The sequence below is a fragment of the Drosophila willistoni genome (genome assembly GCF_018902025.1).
Source record: "Drosophila willistoni isolate 14030-0811.24 chromosome 2R unlocalized genomic scaffold, UCI_dwil_1.1 Seg200, whole genome shotgun sequence".
Classification (NCBI taxonomy): domain Eukaryota; kingdom Metazoa; phylum Arthropoda; class Insecta; order Diptera; family Drosophilidae; genus Drosophila; species Drosophila willistoni.
In genome coordinates this window covers 7,050,078-7,073,213 of record NW_025814051.1, presented here as the reverse complement: position 1 = coordinate 7,073,213, position 23,136 = coordinate 7,050,078, and the positions used below count along the sequence as shown (strand labels likewise).

General features: G+C 35.1%; 7 protein-coding genes across 7 annotated transcripts; 5 read left to right on the top strand and 2 right to left on the bottom strand.

The window, feature by feature from the left end:
* The first annotated feature begins 52 nt into the window (after positions 1 to 52).
* LOC6643703 (non-structural maintenance of chromosomes element 1 homolog) lies at positions 53 to 998 on the top strand. Its single transcript, XM_002066400.4, has one exon. It carries the CDS (start codon positions 120 to 122, stop codon positions 825 to 827), a length of 708 nt encoding a protein of 235 aa, XP_002066436.1. The 5' UTR covers positions 53 to 119; the 3' UTR covers positions 828 to 998.
* Positions 999 to 1,795: 797 nt separating this feature from the next.
* Positions 1,796 to 3,790, top strand: LOC6643702 (protein cortex). The gene is made up of 6 exons (XM_002066399.4): positions 1,796 to 1,971; positions 2,031 to 2,388; positions 2,448 to 2,630; positions 2,699 to 3,067; positions 3,134 to 3,283; positions 3,344 to 3,790. The coding sequence occupies exons 1-6, from the start codon at positions 1,867 to 1,869 to the stop codon at positions 3,619 to 3,621; spliced, it is 1,443 nt and encodes a 480-aa protein (XP_002066435.1). The 5' UTR covers positions 1,796 to 1,866; the 3' UTR covers positions 3,622 to 3,790.
* Positions 3,595 to 4,329, bottom strand: LOC111518775. Its single transcript, XM_023176472.2, has 2 exons — positions 4,263 to 4,329; positions 3,595 to 4,190 (listed from the first exon to the last, which is right to left on the bottom strand). Exon 2 carries the CDS (start codon positions 4,188 to 4,190, stop codon positions 3,969 to 3,971), a length of 222 nt encoding a protein of 73 aa, XP_023032240.1. The 5' UTR covers positions 4,263 to 4,329; the 3' UTR covers positions 3,595 to 3,968.
* Positions 3,595 to 22,906, bottom strand: LOC6643618 (protein cup). The gene is made up of 8 exons (XM_023176470.2): positions 22,885 to 22,906; positions 22,308 to 22,797; positions 20,753 to 21,631; positions 15,308 to 15,943; positions 14,498 to 15,251; positions 14,142 to 14,422; positions 13,474 to 13,966; positions 3,595 to 4,190 (listed from the first exon to the last, which is right to left on the bottom strand). Exons 2-8 carry the CDS (start codon positions 22,791 to 22,793, stop codon positions 4,177 to 4,179), a joined length of 3,543 nt encoding a protein of 1,180 aa, XP_023032238.1. The 5' UTR covers positions 22,794 to 22,797; positions 22,885 to 22,906; the 3' UTR covers positions 3,595 to 4,176.
* Positions 5,379 to 7,032, top strand: LOC6643701 (serine protease inhibitor 27A). Its single transcript, XM_002066398.4, has one exon. It carries the CDS (start codon positions 5,511 to 5,513, stop codon positions 6,849 to 6,851), a length of 1,341 nt encoding a protein of 446 aa, XP_002066434.1. The 5' UTR covers positions 5,379 to 5,510; the 3' UTR covers positions 6,852 to 7,032.
* On the top strand, positions 9,877 to 12,303 carry LOC6643620 (polycystic kidney disease protein 1-like 2). The gene has a single exon (XM_002066397.3). It carries the CDS (start codon positions 9,955 to 9,957, stop codon positions 12,166 to 12,168), a length of 2,214 nt encoding a protein of 737 aa, XP_002066433.1. The 5' UTR covers positions 9,877 to 9,954; the 3' UTR covers positions 12,169 to 12,303.
* Positions 17,735 to 19,743, top strand: LOC6643619 (probable galactose-1-phosphate uridylyltransferase). Its single transcript, XM_002066396.4, has 4 exons — positions 17,735 to 18,082; positions 18,147 to 18,316; positions 18,390 to 18,595; positions 18,999 to 19,743. The coding sequence occupies exons 1-4, from the start codon at positions 18,064 to 18,066 to the stop codon at positions 19,672 to 19,674; spliced, it is 1,071 nt and encodes a 356-aa protein (XP_002066432.1). The 5' UTR covers positions 17,735 to 18,063; the 3' UTR covers positions 19,675 to 19,743.
* Positions 22,907 to 23,136: the final 230 nt, after the last annotated feature.

Genomic DNA, 23,136 nt, shown 5'->3' with positions numbered 1-23,136 from the left:
GTTGGCGCTCATTGAATTGTCGATAACTTACAGCTGACTGCTTTTTCCTTTTTTGTCATCACTAAGGCGCTCAATTTTCAGCATAGCTGATATAAGTAAACCTACGTCGTTTTTTATTAATGGAGGTAAAACTTGGATTTCTGCGTGCCTGCAAGAATCATAGTTGTCTTAGCCATGAGCTGATTGATCAAATACTCACACCATTATGTGAACACCATAATGTTCGCAAGCCATCCCAATTGGAGGATCTGAAAACGTTTGTTAAGGAGATTGATGAATCCATTGGCGAATATAATCAAACGCTGACATTCATCAAGCATCCCATCAAGGGCAAGGAATATTTGGTTTATGCCAAAACCGATGCGACACCAGATTCTGCAGTTGGCTTAAGCACTATGGCTGCTGTCGAGTATCAATACTTTTCCATTCTATTGGACAAAATAGCTCAAGAGGATGACTGTTCTATACCCTGGACTGGAGCGTATAAAGATTTGGGTTTTGAGGCATCGGCCAAGCCACCAAAAAAGAATCGCTTACAGGTTTTGCTACACAAATGGTGTGAAATGGGCTATTTTTTAGCTGAAGATGACAAAATCTATCTGGGTCCACGCAGTCTCGTTGAATTCGAATTCTATCTGCTAACCAATCATCCAGGGACAATCAAGAAATGTGTACTCTGTAACAACGTGGTACTATGGGATATTAGATGTGCCTCCTGTCAGGAACAAATTCATCGTGATTGCATTCATAAATATTTGCAAAGGCGTTCCCATTGTCCGGCCTGCAATAGTCTATGGACGACACCAACGCGTCGATCTAACTCATAAAAGAGATATTTAGGATTAACTGTAAAAGTTCTAACAGGATATACTTTAAATGTCAATGAAATGTTTCTTTAAGTATTTTTGTCTAGTTTGTTAAGAACAAAGTAAATTTAGTAATCATTTTAATCGAAAAAAAAAATAGACGTATTAAATCCCAACAACTACTTATTAAAAGATTTGCAAATGCTTTCTTTACTAGATTTTTATACTGAGAAAAACAATCCTATAGCAACCGAGATATACAACCTCTGCAGGATTCTAGAATCTTAGATCTGTAGATTTAAGGGTCTATGATGGACATATGGAGCCATAGCCTTGGAACTCGTCTCGTCTTATATGGTCGAAGATGCTTCCTTCAAAATTAATATACCATTTTTGCAAAGCTATACGAACTAGTTCAAAAAACTCCTTTTTTTTTAATTCCAAAAATTTTTTTTTGGGTGTTTTACAAAAAAAATTTTAAAATACCGTTTGCGTTGACTTTTATAGTCAATCGGTCTTTTAATAAGTTGCTTGAAGTTTGATAGAAGATTGTTTTAAGAACAGCGCAACATAAAGTGCTCAACAAAAAACCGAAATCGAAAATTAAGTTCCGAGAACTATAAAAAGTTCAGGATTTTTATAGGTAAATAATCTTTGTTAACTTTCTGGGAAACCCTCGGCAAGGTTGTAGCCAAGTGGGCATGGGGGTAGGGGGTGTCGCAGCCTCCTCTACCGCTGCAACATTCAAATTTATACATTATTAAGGAATTCTACCAATTTAAAATGCAATTTTAAAGTATTTATAGTATCAATTCAACTCAGTTAACAATACAGTTTTATTATTTTTTTGTAAGAATTTATAATAAAATTAACTAACAAAATGTTTGCTCCTCCCCTTCATTATAATCCTGGCTACGCTCTTGAGTCTTCTTCTAGTTTGAAGTACTTCTACATTACAGTTATTCTTTTTAGTCTGTTTTTCTATCTCCTGGTCATTCGTGTTATGTGAATTGTAGTAAGGAAAACAGTTTCAATATTTCTGTATTGTCTGTGCAACGTTATGAGTCTGTGTGAAAGTTTTAATTATAGTTATGTAATGGACCCAAAGTCCTCTAATCCGTTTACAAAAGAACGCCGCAAAGATTGGCAGCATGAAGTCTATAAGGTGCCGCCTAAAAATTGTTAATAGAAGATTTCCTCTAATAATATCTCTTAAATATTTAGAATGAAACAAATTTAAGACCCCGCCAATTGGCCTTCAAATGTGGTGATCGTTTTATACCCAAACGTTTTAGGCGCCAAGATGCGGATTTTAATCTCAAGTACATTGAACTCAAGGAAGATATGGATATACTTAATACAGCAAATTATCTAAACTCTAATTATTGGCGTCAAAATAGTTTCATTTCACTTATGAGTAATACATTCAATATGCGGGAACATCGTGTGCTACAATTTAGTCCTTGGTCTGAATTAGATTTACGCTCTAGAAATTATGAGGATTGGCCGTGTAGACCACGAGCCCGTCCCCAGGCCTATGCCAATGCAACGCATGAGTTGCCGGAATTGTATTCAAATTTTGGTAAGAACAACGGCAAAAAAAAAAAAAATTGAATACAAACAAGTTACCTCCCAATGCAGATAATAATTTGGTGGATTGGTCCATAAACAATCAAATGGCAATTTCCACTGGTCAGGATGTAATGGTGTGGCGTGGCTCTGATGCAACTACCATGGTCTTTGGTGTCAAGTGTCCAACTGCTTTAAGATATTCCCCAGATGGCCAATACTTAGCCATGGCCTATATAGATGGAGGATTTCCAGGTTGGTTTTACACCAAAACAAAATAACCCAATGTGTCTTTAAGTCATTGCATTTTCTTTTGTGCCTAGTTGTGGAATTTTGGAAAATTGAGACCGAAGTGGAATTCCTAGTGACTGAAGGCAAATATATCTCAGTGGGTTATATAACATGCTTGGAATGGAATCATAATAGTAAAGAAGTTGTATGCGGCACAAGATCGGGTCACATAATGATTATCAATTTATCCGATATGGGTCAAAAGACATTGAAAAGTCAAAACTATAAAATAACAATGCTCAAATTTTCACCATGCATGTGCTACTTGGCCATTGCGGATGCAAATGGACATATCTTTGTCTTTGATTATCGCCGACATAAGGTTATTTGGAAAACACTTATGGAAACGTGTAATGTGTGCTTGGATTGGCATCCCTGGACAGGTGTGGAATTGGTTATTGGTTAGTTCATACAATACATTTCTTTATTCGAATGGTTTTCTATAAGTTTTGTGACATTCCCTTTAGCGGAACGTTGTCCTGCCTCACTTGTGATTGTCCATGTGCCGCGTCGTGAAATTGTCGCCAGTTACAAACGTAAAGATGATGATATTAAGATCCGTGCAATTACATTCAGTAAAATTACTGGCGAGCTATTGGTTAATATTATTCGTAATGGTAAGTGTAATGATATGTAGCCGACTTCTCATCTATATACATCTTGAATTCCTCTTAAAGATAAAGGCCAAACTAGGTATGAGATTTTGGTGCTTGCATCATTGAATAGGGTTGTTGATATAGTGGGTTTTTGTGATCGTGGTGCCCTCTATTTGATGTGGAGTCCAGATGGTACCAAATTGGCAACTGGCGGTGTTGATGAATCGTTTTCGGTTTGGAATTTTTATCCCTCTCACCATACATCAAATTCAAAGAAACAAGAGATTGATCAAAAGACACAAAAACTAAAAAAACATCAGAACTTAGAAACCTTTGGGCTCTATAATCATTTTAAGTAATTGTATTTGTATTTTAATTAAATTTCAATGTATAAACTGTGTTTTTTTTTATTTAGCTATTATTATTTTATATATATATATATTTGTAATATTTTCATTTCGTTTGTGTTCGTGTTTTCAATTCAGTTACATTTCTTTCAATAAACTTTCATGTGATTATTTAACTTAATTATAACAAAATTATATTTCTTTTAGAGTGACGGGGGTGGAGGGGATGGGGTAATTGTAAAAGGGGGAATCAAGTGTATAATATCCATTCTTCTGGACAAAACTATGCCATAGAAGATTACATATTGTTAGAAGGTGTTAAGACCTCAATTTCAGTGGAAGATGTGGGAGATTGACCGTCAATGGTTGTTGTTGGTGTTATGTTTGCTTTGTTGTTGTTGCAATTCCTGTTGAAATATATATTCGGCCCAGGCCTCAGCTTCAAGGCGACGTTTTTTACTTAAATATGGACTAACTATAAGACGATGAGTGCCGAAAACAAGAATAGTTGAGCCGATGCCAATAGCCATCATGCCAACGGTTGTTGAGGCAAACCTTTTAATCCCATTAATGAAACTCATCTAAAAAGACAAAAATAAATGCAGAAATTAGTCAATTATTTCCAATAAAAAGCTCTTAAATTGTAATCAGACTTTGCTTGATTCGTTGTTGCAGCACTTTCTATTGGGGCAGTTTTTGAACTTTCTGACTTATTCTCCTCTTTGTAACGCAAAATCAATGGCTTCCAAATATAAACGCCACCCAAAAATCCAATAGCAGTAACAACCATTAACTGAGGTACTGTCACACCACGAGGACGACGTATTTGCATGGCATATGCAGCAAATTAAAAACAATTCATGAAATCAAAATCCAATGAAAATGTCGTGCCGGGTTGTTATTTAACAAACAGCTGAGATAAAGATAGAGAGAGAGAGTGAGAGAGCTGCAAACAGAAATGTTATGCAGCACTGTTCAATTTAGGAGTTGCCACATTGCTTGAGTCAACTGAATCTCAGAGTTGCCACACTGCTAGGTGTCTAATATTAGTCCCATCCAATATTAGTGAAACGAACTTTATTTTGTAATTATTAACGATTTTTAAAATAATAAAACTGCTAACAGGTTTGTATTAATTTCTGAAAAAACTGTAAAACATTATGCCGAACAGATAATTATTAACGGATAATTACGAAAACTATTAGAAGACCTTTCTCAATAATTAAAGAAGTAACGATCTTTTATGTAATAAGTTTAGCAACAAAATGTAAACAAAATACTATTTTCAGTGAATACAATTTTAAAAGATAAAAAAAAAAATATATAAATTCATTTTATAACAATTTAAACTTTAACTAATTAAAAGTCGTTAGCAGAGTTGCCAGATAATTCAAGAAAAAAAAAAGAAAATTAATTCAAATTTTATAACATTTGCCATATATGTATGTATATCATTTGCCCTTTTGGAAATTCCCTATTTTTAGCATACTCACTCGATGACGTCCAAATGATAAAAGTAAAGAGAATGAATAGTACAACGGTAATCCTCCAACTTTGTGTATATATCGAGAATTTAGCAAATAAAAGAAATGAGAAGAATTTACTGTGACGCTATTCTAAGCGGAGATGACTTTGGGACTCACACACGCATACATTCGCACTCCCACTCGCACACACACAGATATACATATATATATACAGAAGCCAGCTTGGAAGCTGGTTTTGTGTGCTTTTTGATTTTTATATAGACTTTGCTTCTCTCAACATTTTGAGTCACTCTCAATTGGAACTGCGTGCTAAACGGTACTCCCACCGTTCGATCGCCATCAACAACAGTTAAAAGAAATCACAGCGGATATAAAGAAAGTGGGCGAAAAAAAAAAAACCAAAGAGGAGTCAAAATGATAAACTTATTAACCTGGCTGGCTTTAATCACTTTGGGTGCTAATGGAAATTGTGTACCGACGGTAACGACACCGCAAGGCGTATTTCAGACCAATTTGGTGCCTCTGCCAACAACACCTGGGCCAGGGTTAGCAGCGGCTGGGGACAGCTCCTCCTCCCCAACGGCACTCGGTGTCATCGATACTTTTGTGCCATTTCGTAGTGATTCCCATGATCAATTTTCTTGGCGTCTATTAACAACTATTTTGCAGAATGAGACATCGGCACAAAATGTGATTATATCACCATTCTCTATTAAACTAGTGTTGGCCCTGCTCTCGGAGGCAGCTGGAGCAAATACCCAGACACAACGTGAACTAATTGATACTCAAACGGATATCAGATCACAGAATAATGTCAGAGAATTCTATCGCAAGACACTAAACTCGTTCAAGAAGGAAAATCAAGTGCATAATACATTGAATGTGCGTACAAAACTCTTTACGGACAATTTCATCGAAACGCAGCAGAAATTTACGGCCACTTTGAAGCATTTCTATGACAGTGAAGTGGAGGCTTTAGATTTCAATGGGGCACCCGAGACAGCAGCATCCGCCATCAATGATTGGGCCAGTAATATCACTCAGGGAAGATTACGCAAATTGGTCACGGCGGAAAATGTGAGAAATAGTGTTATGCTCCTCACAAATCTCATCTACTTTAATGGTGAATGGCGTCGCCAGTTTGTCAATACCTATCAGGGAGTCTTCTTCCGTCAGGCGGAGGAACAAACTCGTGCCGATTTCATGGAGCAGACGGATTACTTTTACTATCACAACTCGGCCAAACTAAAGGCACAAATTCTACGTCTTCCCTATAAGGGAAAGAATTCTCTATTTGTTCTATTGCCCCATGAAATCGATGGCATCTTCGACTTGATCCATAATTTGGAGAACGATGAACTCAAGAGTGCTCAATGGGCCATGGAAGAGGTTAAGGTTAAAGTAATTTTACCAAAATTCCGTTTCGATTATCAGCGTGACATGAAGGAAACATTACAAGGTCTTGGCATACGTGAGATTTTTGAGGATTCCGCATCTCTGCCAGGATTAACACGAGGCGCCGATGTCGCTGGCAAGGTGAAGGTATCGAATATATTACAAAAAGCCGGCATCGATGTCAATGAGAAGGGCACTGAAGCATATGCGGCAACTGTCGTGGAAATTGAAAATAAATTCGGAGGTTCCATAGTCATTGAAGAGTTTAACGTAAATCGTCCATTTGTGTTCTTTATCGAGGAGGAGTCGACTGGTAACATTCTATTTGCTGGCAAAGTTCATGATCCACATAGCGCCTAAAATCTAAGCTAGATTATAAGTACTCCTCATCACCGCCCAGCCCCATCCCGCCTGCTCCTCTCCATCAATCAGACAAAAGCTCATGCTGCTTGATGTTTATTTTAATTCAAAATCAAAAAAACAAATACAAACAAATAAAAAAAAAACGTATTTTAAATAAAAAAAATAACTTTGAGACGGATTTTATGAGGTTTGCTCTTGACACGCTTTTTTTTACCCGTAATCATAAGTGTATTCCCATTCCAATTCCATTTACTGATAAAGATGACGAACATGATGATGGACACCCAACAAGTCCCGACCCGACCAAGTCGTGCTTGACGAAACAATTGTAAAATGAAAACAAAACAATGGCCTAATAGTAGCAACCAACAATCGAGATGCAAAATACCTAAACGACTTCGACTTGGGGAATGCCCCCCAACATTGTGTACATTTGACTTTAAGAGTGAAAAAACCAAAACTAATAATCAATAACACATGACACATCAGAAATGTACACACACACACACACATCCCATAGATTCCCAAGTCTTTAAGAAAATCCACTTTATATTGCTTTCAGATAAACTCAATCAAGTGTGAATGAACACTTAATTTATTAATTAGAAATTCACAATTGATTGGATCCAAACCGGAAGGTGAGTGTGAAATGGCAAAAGAATTATCTATAGGCCGATACGAAAACGAATTCTTAAGCGGAAAACATATACAAATTGTATTCAGGAACGATAAATACTGATTAATTGCTCTTTTTTTATTGGGAAACTTTTACAAGTTGAGTGTTTCGTGAAAATTCTTATTCGATTTAAATAAGTAATAGGTACGCCTAAATAGAGTAAGAAATATTTCAATCAGTTCTTATGTTTGTATATATTTTTTCGACATACCATGAGACCAACTAATATTCTTTTTCCTAAACCATAAAAGAAAGTGAATTAAATTCACCATGCACCTATTGAAATTGACAAAATGTAAGTAAAAGGAAAGAAGGAAGCAAAGTCTGTATTCTTGATCAGCCGCAGAAAAAAATTCTAAATAAATAAGTTTTGGCATTCTTTAGTCATTGAAAAGATTAGGCACCTCACTTCACGAACCCAATTTGAAGAGAGATAAAGACAATTGGAAGACTATAGCACACACCCAATCGAACAGGTTTAATTCTTGGTGAGAAATATCCTTAAATATAAAAATAAACATTTGACAAACTCAGCTTATTCAATGAAAGTTCTTATTAAAATAAAATAAAGGTTTACAAATGTCTCTCAAGGATATTTGAAAAAACAATTTTTGAAGAAAATTGGCCGAAGTTAGCTTTCTAATCAGGACTAAAGTAATTTTTCGTATTAAGAATTATAGCAAATTTGTATGCTACTTTTCTTTGCGTCTTCTGTCTCTTTCTACTATTTAAGCAATCTTTAACCTGGGTAAATTGAAGTATGAAAATCTTCCGGATCGGATCACCATATCATTAATTGTTATACGATCGGTGAATGAGTGGGAGTATCCTTACAAAAAAATCTACTAATGAGATAGTTTAGCATCATATCATAAAAATTCAATAAGAACGGATAAATTGAACCCAAGTTATAGTCAATATAAATCGACTCTAGATTTATCTTAGCAGTACTAAATAATATCTAGAGAAGTTTTTTAAACACAAAATTTTTTATTTAATTGTGATTTTTTGACTTTTTATTCACACGCTTGGTTTTTTAGCACTTTTTATCAAAACTAATACAAAAAGATATTTTAAAAAGCATTTTTTAAATATTTTATGCTAACTAACCACCTGACGTACCCCCTCCAGGCATTATAGTTTCCAAAGAAACATTGATTTAACGGAGACTACGACTAAAAAGCAATTGATCACAAGGAAATTCTCGAAAAGTCACGTTCTTTTCACGTATAGACTGACTAACGCCATAATAGGTAATTCCTTTACCCACTTTTAAAGCAAAGAGATCTATATATAGATTGACTTTCATTCTAACTGATGCAACATGTAATACCCGAAAAAAACAGTCATCTTGATTTCTATATAATTTCACTCAGCTACTCTCACAAGTTTAAAATCATTCAATGACATATTTATGGTACTTTTTTATGTAAGTATTTGTTGCTTTTAAGTAAATGTTTGCTGAGATCGTTAAATCAGCTCATAAACATTGCGTGAAAGCGCACTTAAGAAAATTTATTTATTTGCACTGCTTTTCAGACGGCATGTAAATACATGTACTTTTTGTTTTGTTAATATTGACGAAAGATAACTCCAAGTTTACACCTAAACTCACCATATTTAACTATTTGTTGTACGATAAAAACCAGTAACATGTTTAAAGTGTTCAACGTATTAGTTAGTTCAGGGTAAATCCTTTCAAATTCTTGCAAATATAGTTTTTGTATTTTTAAATTTAAATTGTTTGCTTTATCTGAAGTTATAGCTTTAAAAGCGATTTAAAAGGAAAATATAGAAATCGGTGATTCGCATACCTGAAGTTCTCCTTGTGAGACAAAGTGTCTTGAAATGGTGAACAAATTTTGAGAATAAAGATTAAAGAAGCCAATACAATCTTTTCTCCCTCTTTAACACGTAAGTGCTAACAGTCTTTTGTTAAAACAGGGTTAAAATATTTAAAAATTAACATCTTTTCTTTCTCACAGTTATGAACTATTAAAGCTAAACATGTTAACTATCTCACTTTCTCTTTTATATTAAACTCTCAATTGTAAAAGTTATAAAGTTTCCCAAGAAAAGTACGAAAATTTAAGGACTACTTCTTATAGACACAAACACTTGACAATTTAATGATATTCATTCTCTTCATATAGAAAGCAGATTTCGAAATCAATAGAAATTGCAAAAAGATTTTCCTAGGCAAATGTTTTGAAAAACCTCTGAAAAACTGCTCTTGCATTTAAACTTATTTTTAGACGCGGGCGTGCGTCAGGTTTCAATATTATTGTGATAAATTTTATGACAAATACTTTGAAAAACCAAAATAAAAATAAAACACACACAAAGTAGTCTTTGTAAAATCCAACAACTCAGCTCATACGTAAGATTATAGAGATAAATCGAGTTGCAAAACAATTTAAAAACATGAATCGCACCAGATTAAACAACATAATATTCTTTGTGGTAACGGTCATTGTGCTAATAGTAAGCTTGGTCATGGTTTGTGTATTTTCTGGATTCGAACATGAGATGAAAATGTTTAAAACAATGCTTAATACCATTGTTTTAATATTATTATTACAATTTCTGTTCTTTGATCCCATTAAGTTTGTGGTATTGGCAATTGATGCGGCCACATGGGGACTTGAACGTCAGTATCAGGAGAAACCAGAGACAGGACATTATAATCATTACGATTATTTAAAGATGCGTTTAAGAAGTTTACGCTCTCAATTGAAAATCACTGAGGAACATCGTAATGAAAAGTTAAATCAAAAATATCATATTATAGCAAAAGATGTTTATATATATGGTTCATATTTCATAATGCTATTAGCATTTGTCTTGGTACAACAAGATGTCATTCTATATTATAATATAAGGAATGTTCAACGATTATTGTATGAAAATCAATCTAGTACCTTGGGATTAAATCAAATATATCATCTTAATACGGTGTATGATTACATTGAGACGACATTGATTAATCCATTTGATTCGAATTTAAATCATCACGATGCCTGGGAGCCAATTGAGCAAATCAAAATGTTGGGCGTTGTGAGATTACGACAAGTTCGTCCTGTCGATAATCATATAGGTCTAGATGCCCCGGAATGGGATGTTCGGACATTTTTACCAGAATGGCAATTGCCATATCAACGTATACACTATACTGAGAAATTTTGGCGTATTTATGAACCGTGGCAACCTTTGGTTCATAATCCAAGTTTATTAAATGGTCTATTATTAAATTTTGAACATTATGGCTCATTTCATACGTATCCCGAACTAAATGGCTATGTAGCCTTCCTAAAACTAAGTAAGAAAGACAACAAGATTTTTTTGAAACATTTGAAGGATTACAGTTGGATAAATTACAATACATCGGCTCTTTTTATGGATTTCACGTTATATAATGCCGATGCCAATATGTTCACTATGTGCACCTTGCTGGTGGAAAATACAGCATTTGGCATTCAAATACCATCTATAAAGCTGGAAAGCGCTTTTCTAATAGCCGATTTGCACCAGCAAAGTAGTTTGGAGTTTATAATTGTAATATTTTATTTTCTTGCTCTTCTTCAATTTATGAGTGCTTTGGTGGTTAAGATATGGTTTGATCCACGAGAGATACGCAAGAGATGGAATCAATTGGATATAATTATATGTTTACTTAATGTTTTTCTATTAATGTTAACCGTAATGCGTAGCACAGAAGTGGATAATATTTTGAATATAGTGGAAAAGGCGGCCGAAACGGAATTTTATGATTTCCATCGTCCCATCCGTTTATTTCTGTTTACTCTGGTTGTCATGGGCTTTCTCATTTCTCTGACTACGATACGTTTGTGGAAAGTTTTTCAGTTTGCCTCCGTCTTTCAAGTCTTTACAAGAACTCTATATGTGGCCTGGTCAGCGTTAATAAGTACGGCTGTTATTATACTAATATTTCTAATGGCATTCGGTATATCCGTATCGATAATTAATGGCGATTATAGCCTAAATTTCTATTATTTAACAAATAGCATTGTCTCGTGCATGTGTTTTGCTATGGGATTTACATCGCATTTGAATTCGGCGGATATGTTCTTTGGTGGCTCATTAGTTGGTGTCATTTTATATCTCATTTTGGTCTTTGTTCTCGCTATAATTCTAATCAATGTATTTGCCTCTACAATTTCTGCCTATTTCGAAGAAGTCGATAAGATGGCGAAAGAAAAAGAAAAGCGACAAATCAATTTCATTCAATTTCTTCATTTGGAATATGGCCATTGGTGGAGTTGTTGTCGAAATTGGTTTGGCATGCGTAAAGGTTATCGTAGAAATAATCGCACCGTGTCCCAGAATATACGACGGGAGCTGGATGATCAGGAAAGATATGAGGCCAACACGCGGCGTATCATTATTAAGGAGGAGCTCACTGAATATGAGAAAAATTTGAATTATCGGGTGAGCTTGGAGAGATCCTATTGCTTGGTCTCCATTATGCGTGTCCAAATGAATTTGCTGGAACGTATGCTATTCGGTGATAAAGATGGTAATCTAGAACCTCTCTCGGATTCGAGCTATACCAGTGATTCAGATATTCCCGAGATGTATCGCAAGGAGAAAAAGAAAGTTACATTTAGTGCTAATTAATGTGCATAAGGTTTGGGTAGAATATTGTAAACAATATTTTAAAAATTGAAGCTAAAAATGGTTTCTAAAAAACTTTTTTAATTTGCTAAGAGGATTATGATAAAAATCTTTCTAAAATTTAATCAATGATGTTTTTTAAAAGTTGCATTCTAAATAGAAGAAGTTGGGACGCAGTCGAGTTATTATAAGATTCGAAAAAGGATTAGTGTCCTACGACAGTATTTTCGTAGGGTATTTTTGGATAATAAACTTAACTTCGTAGTAGACAAACTTTATTGTATTTTCTAACCACAAAAGTTAGTTATTGCTCGCTAAGAAATGGTTTCGATGTTAACTAAAATAGCTTGCAAAATCGATTAACTACTTATCGCGGTTAATTCGTTTATATCAATTAATTTACACAATTGTATGTAAGTACTTTTTAAGTAAGTACAGAATCAGACGGATCAGATTACTATATCAGACAGCTCCCGTATAAACGGTGAAGTTAGGAGGCATAATAAAGATCCTAACCAATCTGGACAACAATCAAAATTGTTGGTGCTACAGAAAGGTTTATTTATAACGAGAGGGCCGGGGCTAATTTAGACCGCGTCAAAGTTTGTATACCCTTGTAACTTTTTTGGTAACTCTTTCCCATAGCCGTCACAGTGGCAAAACGTTTTATCAAAAAAGGCTAATGTTTGCGAAAGATCGGCCTACAATCTTAGCATAGGAAATAACGAAGATATTGATCAAAGTCAAACCCTGCAGTATCTACAAGCCTACATGCAAAATCCAACGGTCTAGGAGGAGTTTGCGTTAATCCAGACGGACGGACATGGCTATATAAACTCATCTCGTCGTGCTGATCAAGAATATATATACTTCATATGGTCTTCCTTCTAGCGTTGCACACTTCTGACCAAAATGCAAGGGTATAAAAATATATTTAATGAAAGTTGTTTTTTTTTCGGAAAAATTTTTTTAATTAAAATAAAAACCAAGTGTAAATTGTTTGAAAAACCAACTATAACTTTTTAACGTTAAATCCCAACTAAATGTATTCTTTATCAAAAGTTACACAATGTATTAACTGTTCATTTAAGTGGTCACATTAAACGTTACGTTTTCCAAGACCTTTACAAAAAACGAAGCGCCAAATAACCCTAATAAACTGTTATGTTTGTCAATTTCAGCTCAAAACCCAAATTCATATAGATTCCAAAAAAAAAATTGATTTATGATATGGAATGATATTTTAGCAAGTCAAGTCACTGTATATAAGATTCAAAGATTTTATTCACAAATTTCACTTGCACTTACCTCCTCCACTTGGCAACATGGCCATAGTTTGATGAGTAGATTGAATCTGCTTGTTGTTGTTGTGGCGTGTATGCGATTGATGCTGTTGTTGCTGGTGATGTTGATTTTGTGTTGCCTGTTGGTAAGATGCTGTTGCCGGAAAATGCGACTGTCGCGTCATATCAGCAGCCGCAGATCCTTGAGAATTTGAATTCTCCACAAAACGACGTGAATTGGAATGCGATGATTGTTGCTGTTGTTGTTGCTGCTGTTGATAGTTATTATTGCCATAGATTAAGGCATTGAGTAAGGCATTCGATGATGTCTCTTGACGTGAATTACGCTGCTGCTGTTGTTGTTGTCCATGCAAATTATTGTTGGCAGTTGAAAAGGAACCTCGTGATTGTTGATGCTGTTGCTTTACTGTTGCTGAACCGCCATGAGTTATTTTTGAACTTTGTTCCTCCATTTTACGTTTCATTACTGCATTACGCATTATAATATTGGCATGGGCCTGTAAATAGAAAATTATTGGTTAATCATGTTAAGTAAAAAGGGGCAGACCTTGACCTCGACCTCCAATTCTCTTCCCCTATTTGGGTCAACGTTTTAATCTATTTTCTAAGACTTTTTAAGACAATTCTCGATTACAAATTATAGCCAAGCTACCAAACTAATATATATATTACCTGCAAATCTTCCTGGGATAGCTGCGGCTGTTGTTGAGTCAATTGCTGCTGTTGTTGTTGCTGCCTGACAGCCAAAGTTTGCTGCACTATAGCCAAATTATGAAGATTTTGCAATTGACTGGCAATCACAGTACTGGAGAGCATCTCGAGTTGCTGTTGATGTTGCTGCTGCTGTTGCTGGGTATTAGTAAACTGAAGTACAGCTGTAATTGCCTCACGATCCATATTAGAAAGACGAGGATTGGCCAATTGGACTAAAAGACCGTGCTTAGAGATTTCACCTAGAATAAAGGAAAGTAAACCATTAAATAAGATATTAAAACTCAAGCGATATCTTTCAGAAAATCGTTTCTAACCTTTGGTTAAACGTAACAAAAGTAATTGAGTATCAGCACGTCCCAAAATGGCCTTCAATTGAAGTCCAGCCAAAAATGCAGTCTGCTGTTGCTGTTGTTGTATGAGTATATGTTGCTTTTGTTGTTGTTGCTGATATTGCTGCTGTTGCATTATAAAATTCGATATGGCATCCGAAGGAACAGAATTCTGTTGTTGTTGTTGCTGTTGCACTTGAGGTTTGACCACATTCAGAGCACCAATTAATTTTTGGAAATTATCTGTTTGTTTACTATGATCAGAACCATTGACATTGTTAGTTGACTGTGATGGGGGCAGGGTAAGAGAATTACGACGCCATTTGGCCTCCAATTGATCCACCGATGGCATATGCCCCAAACTCTTGGGTAGCTCTGTTGTTGTTGTCTGATGTATAGGATTGTGATTCATTGCCTGCTTAAAGAACTCATTCAATGAGGAAGACGAGGCACTCCTCTCGCTGGGGGCAAAGAATGACATAAATTTCGAGTTATTTGAGATGTTCGAGGAGGATTGCTTATGTGGTTGTGGCTGATAGTTTTGACTATCGTGACTGATTTGATTTTGATATGATCGAGGAGCACGATTATCTTTAGTCATTGACATCATATTATCATTAGCCATCGGTTTGTTATTCATATTATCCAAATTATTGTTATTGTTGCTATCATGTTTGGGTATAAATTTATTGCGTGTAATGGTATCCGGATGAGTCCATTTGTATTTACTCTGATCCAACTGAAACGGAAGTGGATTAAAATAAACAAATAAATGGAAAATGTAGTACAATTTACCTTGTGTTTCTGCACATCTCTATCCAAATCATTGGATTTAGAATGAGCCTCCTTGTGTTTCTCTTCCTGCTCATCTTCACTGAAGCCACATAGCTCAATGGTATCTAGTCGTGAGGTTGGACCACAACTAAACCATTCCGGTTCTTCGTTTTGCTGATTTCTATAACGTCGATGGTTGTGCTTTTCTTCCAGTTCACGTGACTTTGGTTTGGATACAACTAAAAATCCAGACATAACACGTTTAACATAATTCTCATTGGCTTTATTTAAATCTTCACTAGATTCATTCGATTTTAACGATTCATTCTCAATGCGATTATGATGATGATGATTTTGCTGCTGATGATGATGATGATTATGATGATGGTTATTGGACATGCCCATTATTGGAGTATTGGGTCGTCCATTTGATGATAATTTCGTGCTACCAATATCTCCATTATCATAGAATTGCATCATGGTCATATTACCATTATTGGCATTATTATTATTATTATGATATTTTCCATTTACATCATCCAATTGTGATTTATGATTTATATACGATTGTGTATGATGATCCAAATTATTGTATGACCATTTAGTATGACTAAAACGACCACTGCCAATGCGTCTTTGATTAACAATAGCAGGATCCTAAGAAAAGGAATACAAATTATGAGAATTTTAGATTTAGATTTTTAGATTTATAAAATTAATAATTTTTTTAGTATACAAATGAATATAAAACCATCCTTCAGTATTCTGTCATTCCAAAGACAATTTCTTTTATCTCCAATTATTTATTTATAGAGGAAGAAATGGACAACTTAAAAACATGAGGTCTAAATTTTTCTTCCCAAATTTTAGATTTCATAGATTAGACGTAAAATATTTTTTGTCGCACAGTGGACGGTTTTGGTAAGTTATTGGCAAAAAATATGTAAAATTTGAAACAGCCACAATGTGCAAATATTTTTAAAATATTTAAGCGAAAGAAATACAAATCATCAGCTTTAGTAATTGAAAAAGGTATGAAAAATGATGAAGTAAGTAAGTCGTCTCGCCGACTTGGGTATACCATACACCAGGTGAAACAAATATTTAAAATTTTGAAATCCAAATGTATGTCTATTAAATTGTTTTAACATGCCTCATAGCATATGCTATCTCGCTCACTCTACCCGTTTGGCCGTTGCCAATTCTGCCCTTATGGATCGCGTAGCAAAATATGTTCATACGTATATTTTGTATGTTTCTAGTCCGATTTCAATCAAATTTGGTAGTTTGATAGAAATAGATAAGATTTATTAGTCTGCCAAATTTGATCGCGATGGTCAAAAAATTGCAAGAGCCAATCGGTTTTTTCTAAATTATGGAGGCGGAAGTGGGCGTGGCAACATGTTAAAATATATGTATTCTGCGCGCATACTAAGCCAATATACATACTAAATTTGGTGACTTTAGCTTTGTTAGTTTTCGAGAAAATCAGTTTTGTTTAATTTGCGGGGGCGGAAATGGGCGTGGCAAAATTTTTAAATAGTCAATATCTGCGCGTCTATTAAGCTAGCTTACATACCAAATTTAATGTCGGTAGCTTACATAGTTTTTAAGAAAATCAGTTTTTTGTAAATTCCGGGGGCGGAAGGGGGCGTGGCAAAAATTTTAAACAAACTCGATAAGCGTACATACTACACGAGATATACGAGAGCATACCAAATTTGGTGGCTCTAGCTCTTATAGTCTCCGAGATCTAGGTGTTCATACGGACGGACGGACGGACAGACGGACATGGCTAGATCGACTCGGTTGTTGATCCTGATCAAGAATATATATATACTTTGTGGGGTCGCAGATGCTTCCTTCTGCCTGTTACATACATTTTGGCGACTTTAATATACCATTTCACCCTATGGGTGTATGGTATAAAAACAATGAGAGTGATTGGTATACTAATACAAAGAAAAAAAATTTATGAAAGGGTAGTCCTTGAATAAATATTCGAGGATATAATATTGAAAAAATTTCAACACAGGAGCCGTAGGTGGCATAAATCCAAGGTTAGAATAATATTTTCCAGGAACCGTAAATAATTTTTTTCCAAATAAATATTGTAAATATTTGATACAAATTATAAAATTTTAATTAAGCTTAAAATTAACCCAAAATTCGACTATTTGAAAGTTTAAAACTAAAACTGCCTATTTCTAACAAGTTGCACTTTAAAGCGTTTAAATTTACTAAAGTAATAATTTATAAATGCACTGAAATGAACAAAGTATTAATATTTTACATAATAGACATATTTTTATAAATGATTATAAACAATATATTTAAAATTTGCGCCCAATTGAAATTAAAATTGTAAAAAAAAGACTATCGCATAATTAAGAAATTGCACATCTCTAGTAGTCGTAACAGTGACCAGCTGTTGCTGCGGGTGGAAAATCCACAAAAAGAGAGAGTCAGAGGAGAGAAGAGGCACTTTTAATAACTGATAAAAACCGTTTAAGTGAACCTAAGTAAATTAACGATGACAAAGAGAAAGGCAGAGAACTAGAGAGGGAGCGGGAGAAAAGAGAGAGCCTATAAATGAGGGGAAACAACAGTGCGCTTTCTGAAATCATTAAAACAACAACGAAACTCAAATTTAGCAAAGAAACATGCAAACAAAAATGGTTAATCAGTTGACATTCTGCCGCCTCGTGAACCTCAACTGAACTAAATAATAAACAGTTTGTAATCAGATTCCAAATCGACTGATACGACAATTTGAGATGCAATTTGTTGCCGCTGGTAAATAGTTTCACTGAGAAATACACTCCAAAATCTAATAAAGTTTTTTCGTCTCTTCATCAAGAACACCAACATCGTAGACTAAATCCATTGACTGGCCAATGGGTTCTGGTGTGTCCACATCGCATGCTCCGTCCATGGTCGGGCCAACAGGAGAAAGCACAAGAAAATGATCTACCGGATTTTGATCCAACAAATCCACTTTGTCCCGGTGTAGAGAGACCAAATGGCATTGTAAATTTTTGAAATTTTCCATTAATATTTTTGACTCTATTTATATTCAACACTTGTTTGTATGTGTTTACAGATAACTCCCAAGTATAGGAGCACCTACGTGTTTGATAATGATTTTCCCGCTCTGGTGGAACAGGTGCCAACGCCACCTAGCAGCGATGATCCTTTATTTCAGGTGGCACCTGCACGAGGAACTTGCCGGGTTATGTGCTTTCATCCCAAATCAAACTTGACCTTGCCCACAATGAGTGCCAAGGAAATTCAAGTGGTTATTGATGAGTGAGTATAAACGAATAAAGATTCGATTCGATTGGCTAATTAATAGCAGTGACAGATCCTCGTAGGAGAAGGGAGGGGAGGGAAATGTTTTCCCCCTTAAAATATCTGCATTAACCATTTTACCCTCTAGAATTTATAACTAGATCCGCCAATGTTAATAAGCATACTTAAGATAAAGTTAAAACTTAAGACGCTCTAATCCAGATCTAATCTCAGGCATATGTATAAGGGGAGGGGTCTGAGCACCTCCCAAAATATTGAGCTCTCATATAATGTTAAAGAAAATTACAAAATACATCTTGATTTTTGACCAGACTCCTCAACCAAAACTAATTATCTGTCCATGTTCTCTATAAAATCGTTATAAATAATATCCACTAATTTCTTATCCTTTTCGTTTCAGATGGATTCAACAATTTAATGAGCTAAGTGCCAAATACGCTTGGGTTCAGATATTCGAGAACAAAGGCTCTGCCATGGGCTGTTCAAATCCTCATCCGCATTGTCAGATCTGGGCATGCTCATTTTTGCCCACAGAACCACAATTGAAACAGGAACGTCTACGAGCTTACTATGGCACACATGAGCGTCCCATGTTGGCTGACTATGTGGACCGGGAGCTACAGAAAAAGGAACGCATTGTTATCGAAAATCCCGATTGGTTGGTTGTTGTACCCTATTGGGCAGCTTGGCCATTTGAAACCCTTTTAATTTCGCGTAATAATAACAAACGCATCAATGATCTAACATTGAGACAACGTGAGAATCTGGCGGTGACCATTAAGGAGTTAACCACAAAATATGATAATCTATTTCAATGTTCGTTTCCCTATTCGATGGGCTGGCATGGGGCACCGACAGGACCAGAGCATGCACATGCCTCGAGTGCCCATTGGACATTGCATGCCATGTACTATCCGCCTTTGCTGCGATCGGCAACGGTGCGCAAATTCATGGTGGGTTTCGAATTGTTGGCCATGGTTCAAAGGGATCTAACACCTGAACAGGCTGCTCAGCGTCTACGTGAAATTAATGGCAAATGCCATTATCTACACAAGGATAAACTAAGCGGCGAATGATCAGCATTTTGTTTGTTGTGTTGTTGTCAGTTACTACGAATTTTTTTTAATAAAAATATTAAAATTAAATTAAGAATTTTTCTATTTTCTATTTTCATTACTTGCTAACGTTAGTTTCTGCTATTCTTAAAACTTAAACTTTATAACAACAAAAAAGAAATTTCTAGCTAAATCGATTCATAAATAAAACAAACACAGGCCTACAAAACTTAGGCCCAAAGTTCACACTACACTATAGCTTGGGAATTTGAGGTTTTAATGTACATATAGTTTTACTCTGGCTTAGCTAATATACAAAGCTTAACCCTCTAATGTCTAGGAGTGCCTCAAACAACAATTAGATTCTTTATAAAATCATTAATACTGACCATTTTTCAAATCTATTGGGATATTAAGTTATGTTTAAAAGTTTAATTTCTTCCTATAAAAATTCAAAAATATTTTTAAAAGTTTCAAAACAGTATTAGTTTATTTTATGGCAATCGATTAAAAACTCACGAGCATTAGAGGGTTCAATTGTAGAAAATTCCGATTGTAGAAATATTTGGGAGATATCCTAACCTAAATTATCAATTTTTTGTCCATTTTTAAGGTTATGTAGCATCCAATTCTATTTATAACCTTTTGGTTTTATATTGTTTTGGTAAATATGTCCTAAACCTAAAAATTCAAAATTGAATGGGGTCCACTTTAAAAGGATCTTAGCACCAGAATTTAAAATTGAATTGGGTACACATTTAAACGATTTTTAGCACCGGACACCCGAATTTTGTTCATATGGTCATGTTAATTTTTTCTAAAGTTTTTTGATCTATTACATAAATGGTTTCAAAGTTTTCATTCAAAGTTTAGTTTTCCTGCCAGATTTTCTGCCTCAAAAAGTAACAACTTTGGACCAATAAATAATTTTTAATCTAACAGTGTAAAAATCAAACAAATCTAAAAACAAATTAGAACCAATTCTTTTACAACAATTTGAAGGTCATTGGAATATTAATCATAACTAATTGTATATATAATATTTGTATATGTATATTATATATGCATAGTAAATATTTAAATTTAGAGATAAGCTTACCTGAAATTCGGTTTGCGGTTGTGGCGGTTGACTTTGTATAATGGACTCATCGCTGATCAGTTGAGGTTTATTCTTATTTTTATAGAATGCAGGCATACATTCATTATTATTATAGTTAGTATTACTGTTGGAAATTGTTCGGGCCTTGAAACGTTGCCCATCCGAGACACGCCAAAGATTCATGCGTCGCAAACGTGCCTCCAGTTCAATGTCATCGCAGGTGGCGATGCGTGGCATGACGAAACTCTCCTTGGAGCGATGCATCAAGGCATTGAACATGCCATTACGTATATCAATTAGATCGGATCGAGCGTAATGCGTTGTTATTGTGGAGGTTGCCGTTTTGCGTGTTCCACTCTTAGACCTGCGTATTCCTTGTGTACCAGCTGCTGCTGCTGCAAGTGCTGTTGCCTTTGGATTAGTCGCAGAAGCTGCTAAGCGTTTTGGCCGTTGTTCTTGTGGTGCCAACATTGTGGTTGTTCCTGTTGCTTCTGCTGCAGTTGGTTTTTTTCTGGGTGACTCGTGATCTAAATCACAACTGACACCAGTACAGGACAATATACTTGATGTGGGTTGAGTATATGGTGTCGATGCTCTTGCCGAAAGGACTTGCAAAGTCAAACCATCATCACCAACACCATCTGCTGCTGATAATGATGACGATGGCAATGGTATGGCCTCTTTGGAGAGAATTTGTTTACCAATTGCACTTTGTTTTGCCATCAGATGGGATATTTTACGTAGTCTATCCAATTGTAAAATGGACAAAGGCTTATTGAATGCAGGATGCAAAATCAAATCCTTACAGCAGGACAAATTGGTGATGCTTGCGGTAGACATGACAAACATTTCCATTGTATCACCTTTAATCTTCTTCAACTAAAAAAAAAAGAATTAAATATGCATATAGTACAAAACTAAAAAACAATAATAAAATAGGAATATATAAAGAAATCTCTTTTTGAGCATCTTCTAGTGAGATGATAATCCAATTAAAGAATAAAATAAAAGAAAATAAACTCTTTAAATACATAAATAATAAATAATAAAACAACTTTCTTCAAGTCTGATTTTATGCAAAACAAAAGAAAAAGGTTTAGAAATTATATTTTTAATACATTTTAGGCAGGAGCGGATTTAAGGGCAACCATTCTCAAGCGGCCATGCATTTAGATAACAAATAATTCATTAATAGTCGACGACATCTATAAAAGACTTTATTATTGAATATTGAATGAAAATTACGAACTTAAATAACATTTAACCTACCAAACTGATTCCGCTACTGTGCAGTTTAAACATTTATATATCTTTTTGGGTTTTTGGTTTATGGATATCTGTTAAATACTTTGTTTAATTTACATTATAAATCCAAACAAAAAAAAAATGAATCGAACTTCAAATAAACGACTTTAATTGTAACTTAAATTTTCCTAACTTGTCTAGGTGACATTAAAAAACCAATTGAAATGTCAGAAACTATAGATATCTGACATGAATATATTTGTTTTTGCTCCATCCCTGGCCCATCCCGCCTTTATTTCGAATCTCTTACCTCTTTTGTATTCGCATTTTGTTGCTTGTTGGTCTCTCGTTTACTAATTGCCTCCTCTAGGGCATCCTTCAGCTTGATAGCGGTCAATTTAATGTAACCCATGCTTGATGATATCAAAGCGTTTGTTGGCAATGGAGGCGGCGGCGGGGGGGCACACGGATCTTCCCATTTCTCAGAATTTGTCTCATCATCTTCGGCACTTTCTAACGGCATTTGGAGGGGTGATAGAGTTGCTGCCCTATTGGCGGGAGTTTGCACAGGTGTCGGCGGCGGCGGTGGTGGCGGCTGAGGCATCAGAAACTTTGTCTTATCCACAGGTGTTAGTACCTCAGTCTCCTTCACATTGTTAATATCTTCGGCTAAAAGGGCCAAGTGCTTGGGTTCGGGCTGCTGTTGCTTTTCATCTTTTTTAACACTTTGCATTTCCAAGGCGCCAGCGCCATTTTTTTCTTCGTGAACTTCAGCCATTTGCATTAAACTAGACATTTGTCTATGTATATATTTAAATTCCATGATCGTTTGATAATCCATATAATTAATTAATAATTAATTAATTAATTGTTTTTATAATACTTACTCAGTTAATGGGGTAAAAAAAAAAGTAGAAAATTAAATAGTTATTATTTTTAAAACTCAAATATCAAAAATTAGAATCACGTTTGGTGGTCGGAAACGAGGCGGATCGGTAGATCCGTTATTTGGTTTATTGCCTTAGAGATGGGCAAGCTTTTTGGGCGAGTAGGATAAATGTATTTAAATACTTAATAGATCAGTACAGGGTGTCACAAAAATTAATCACTATTGGGAGGAATTTTTTACTGTATTCCAT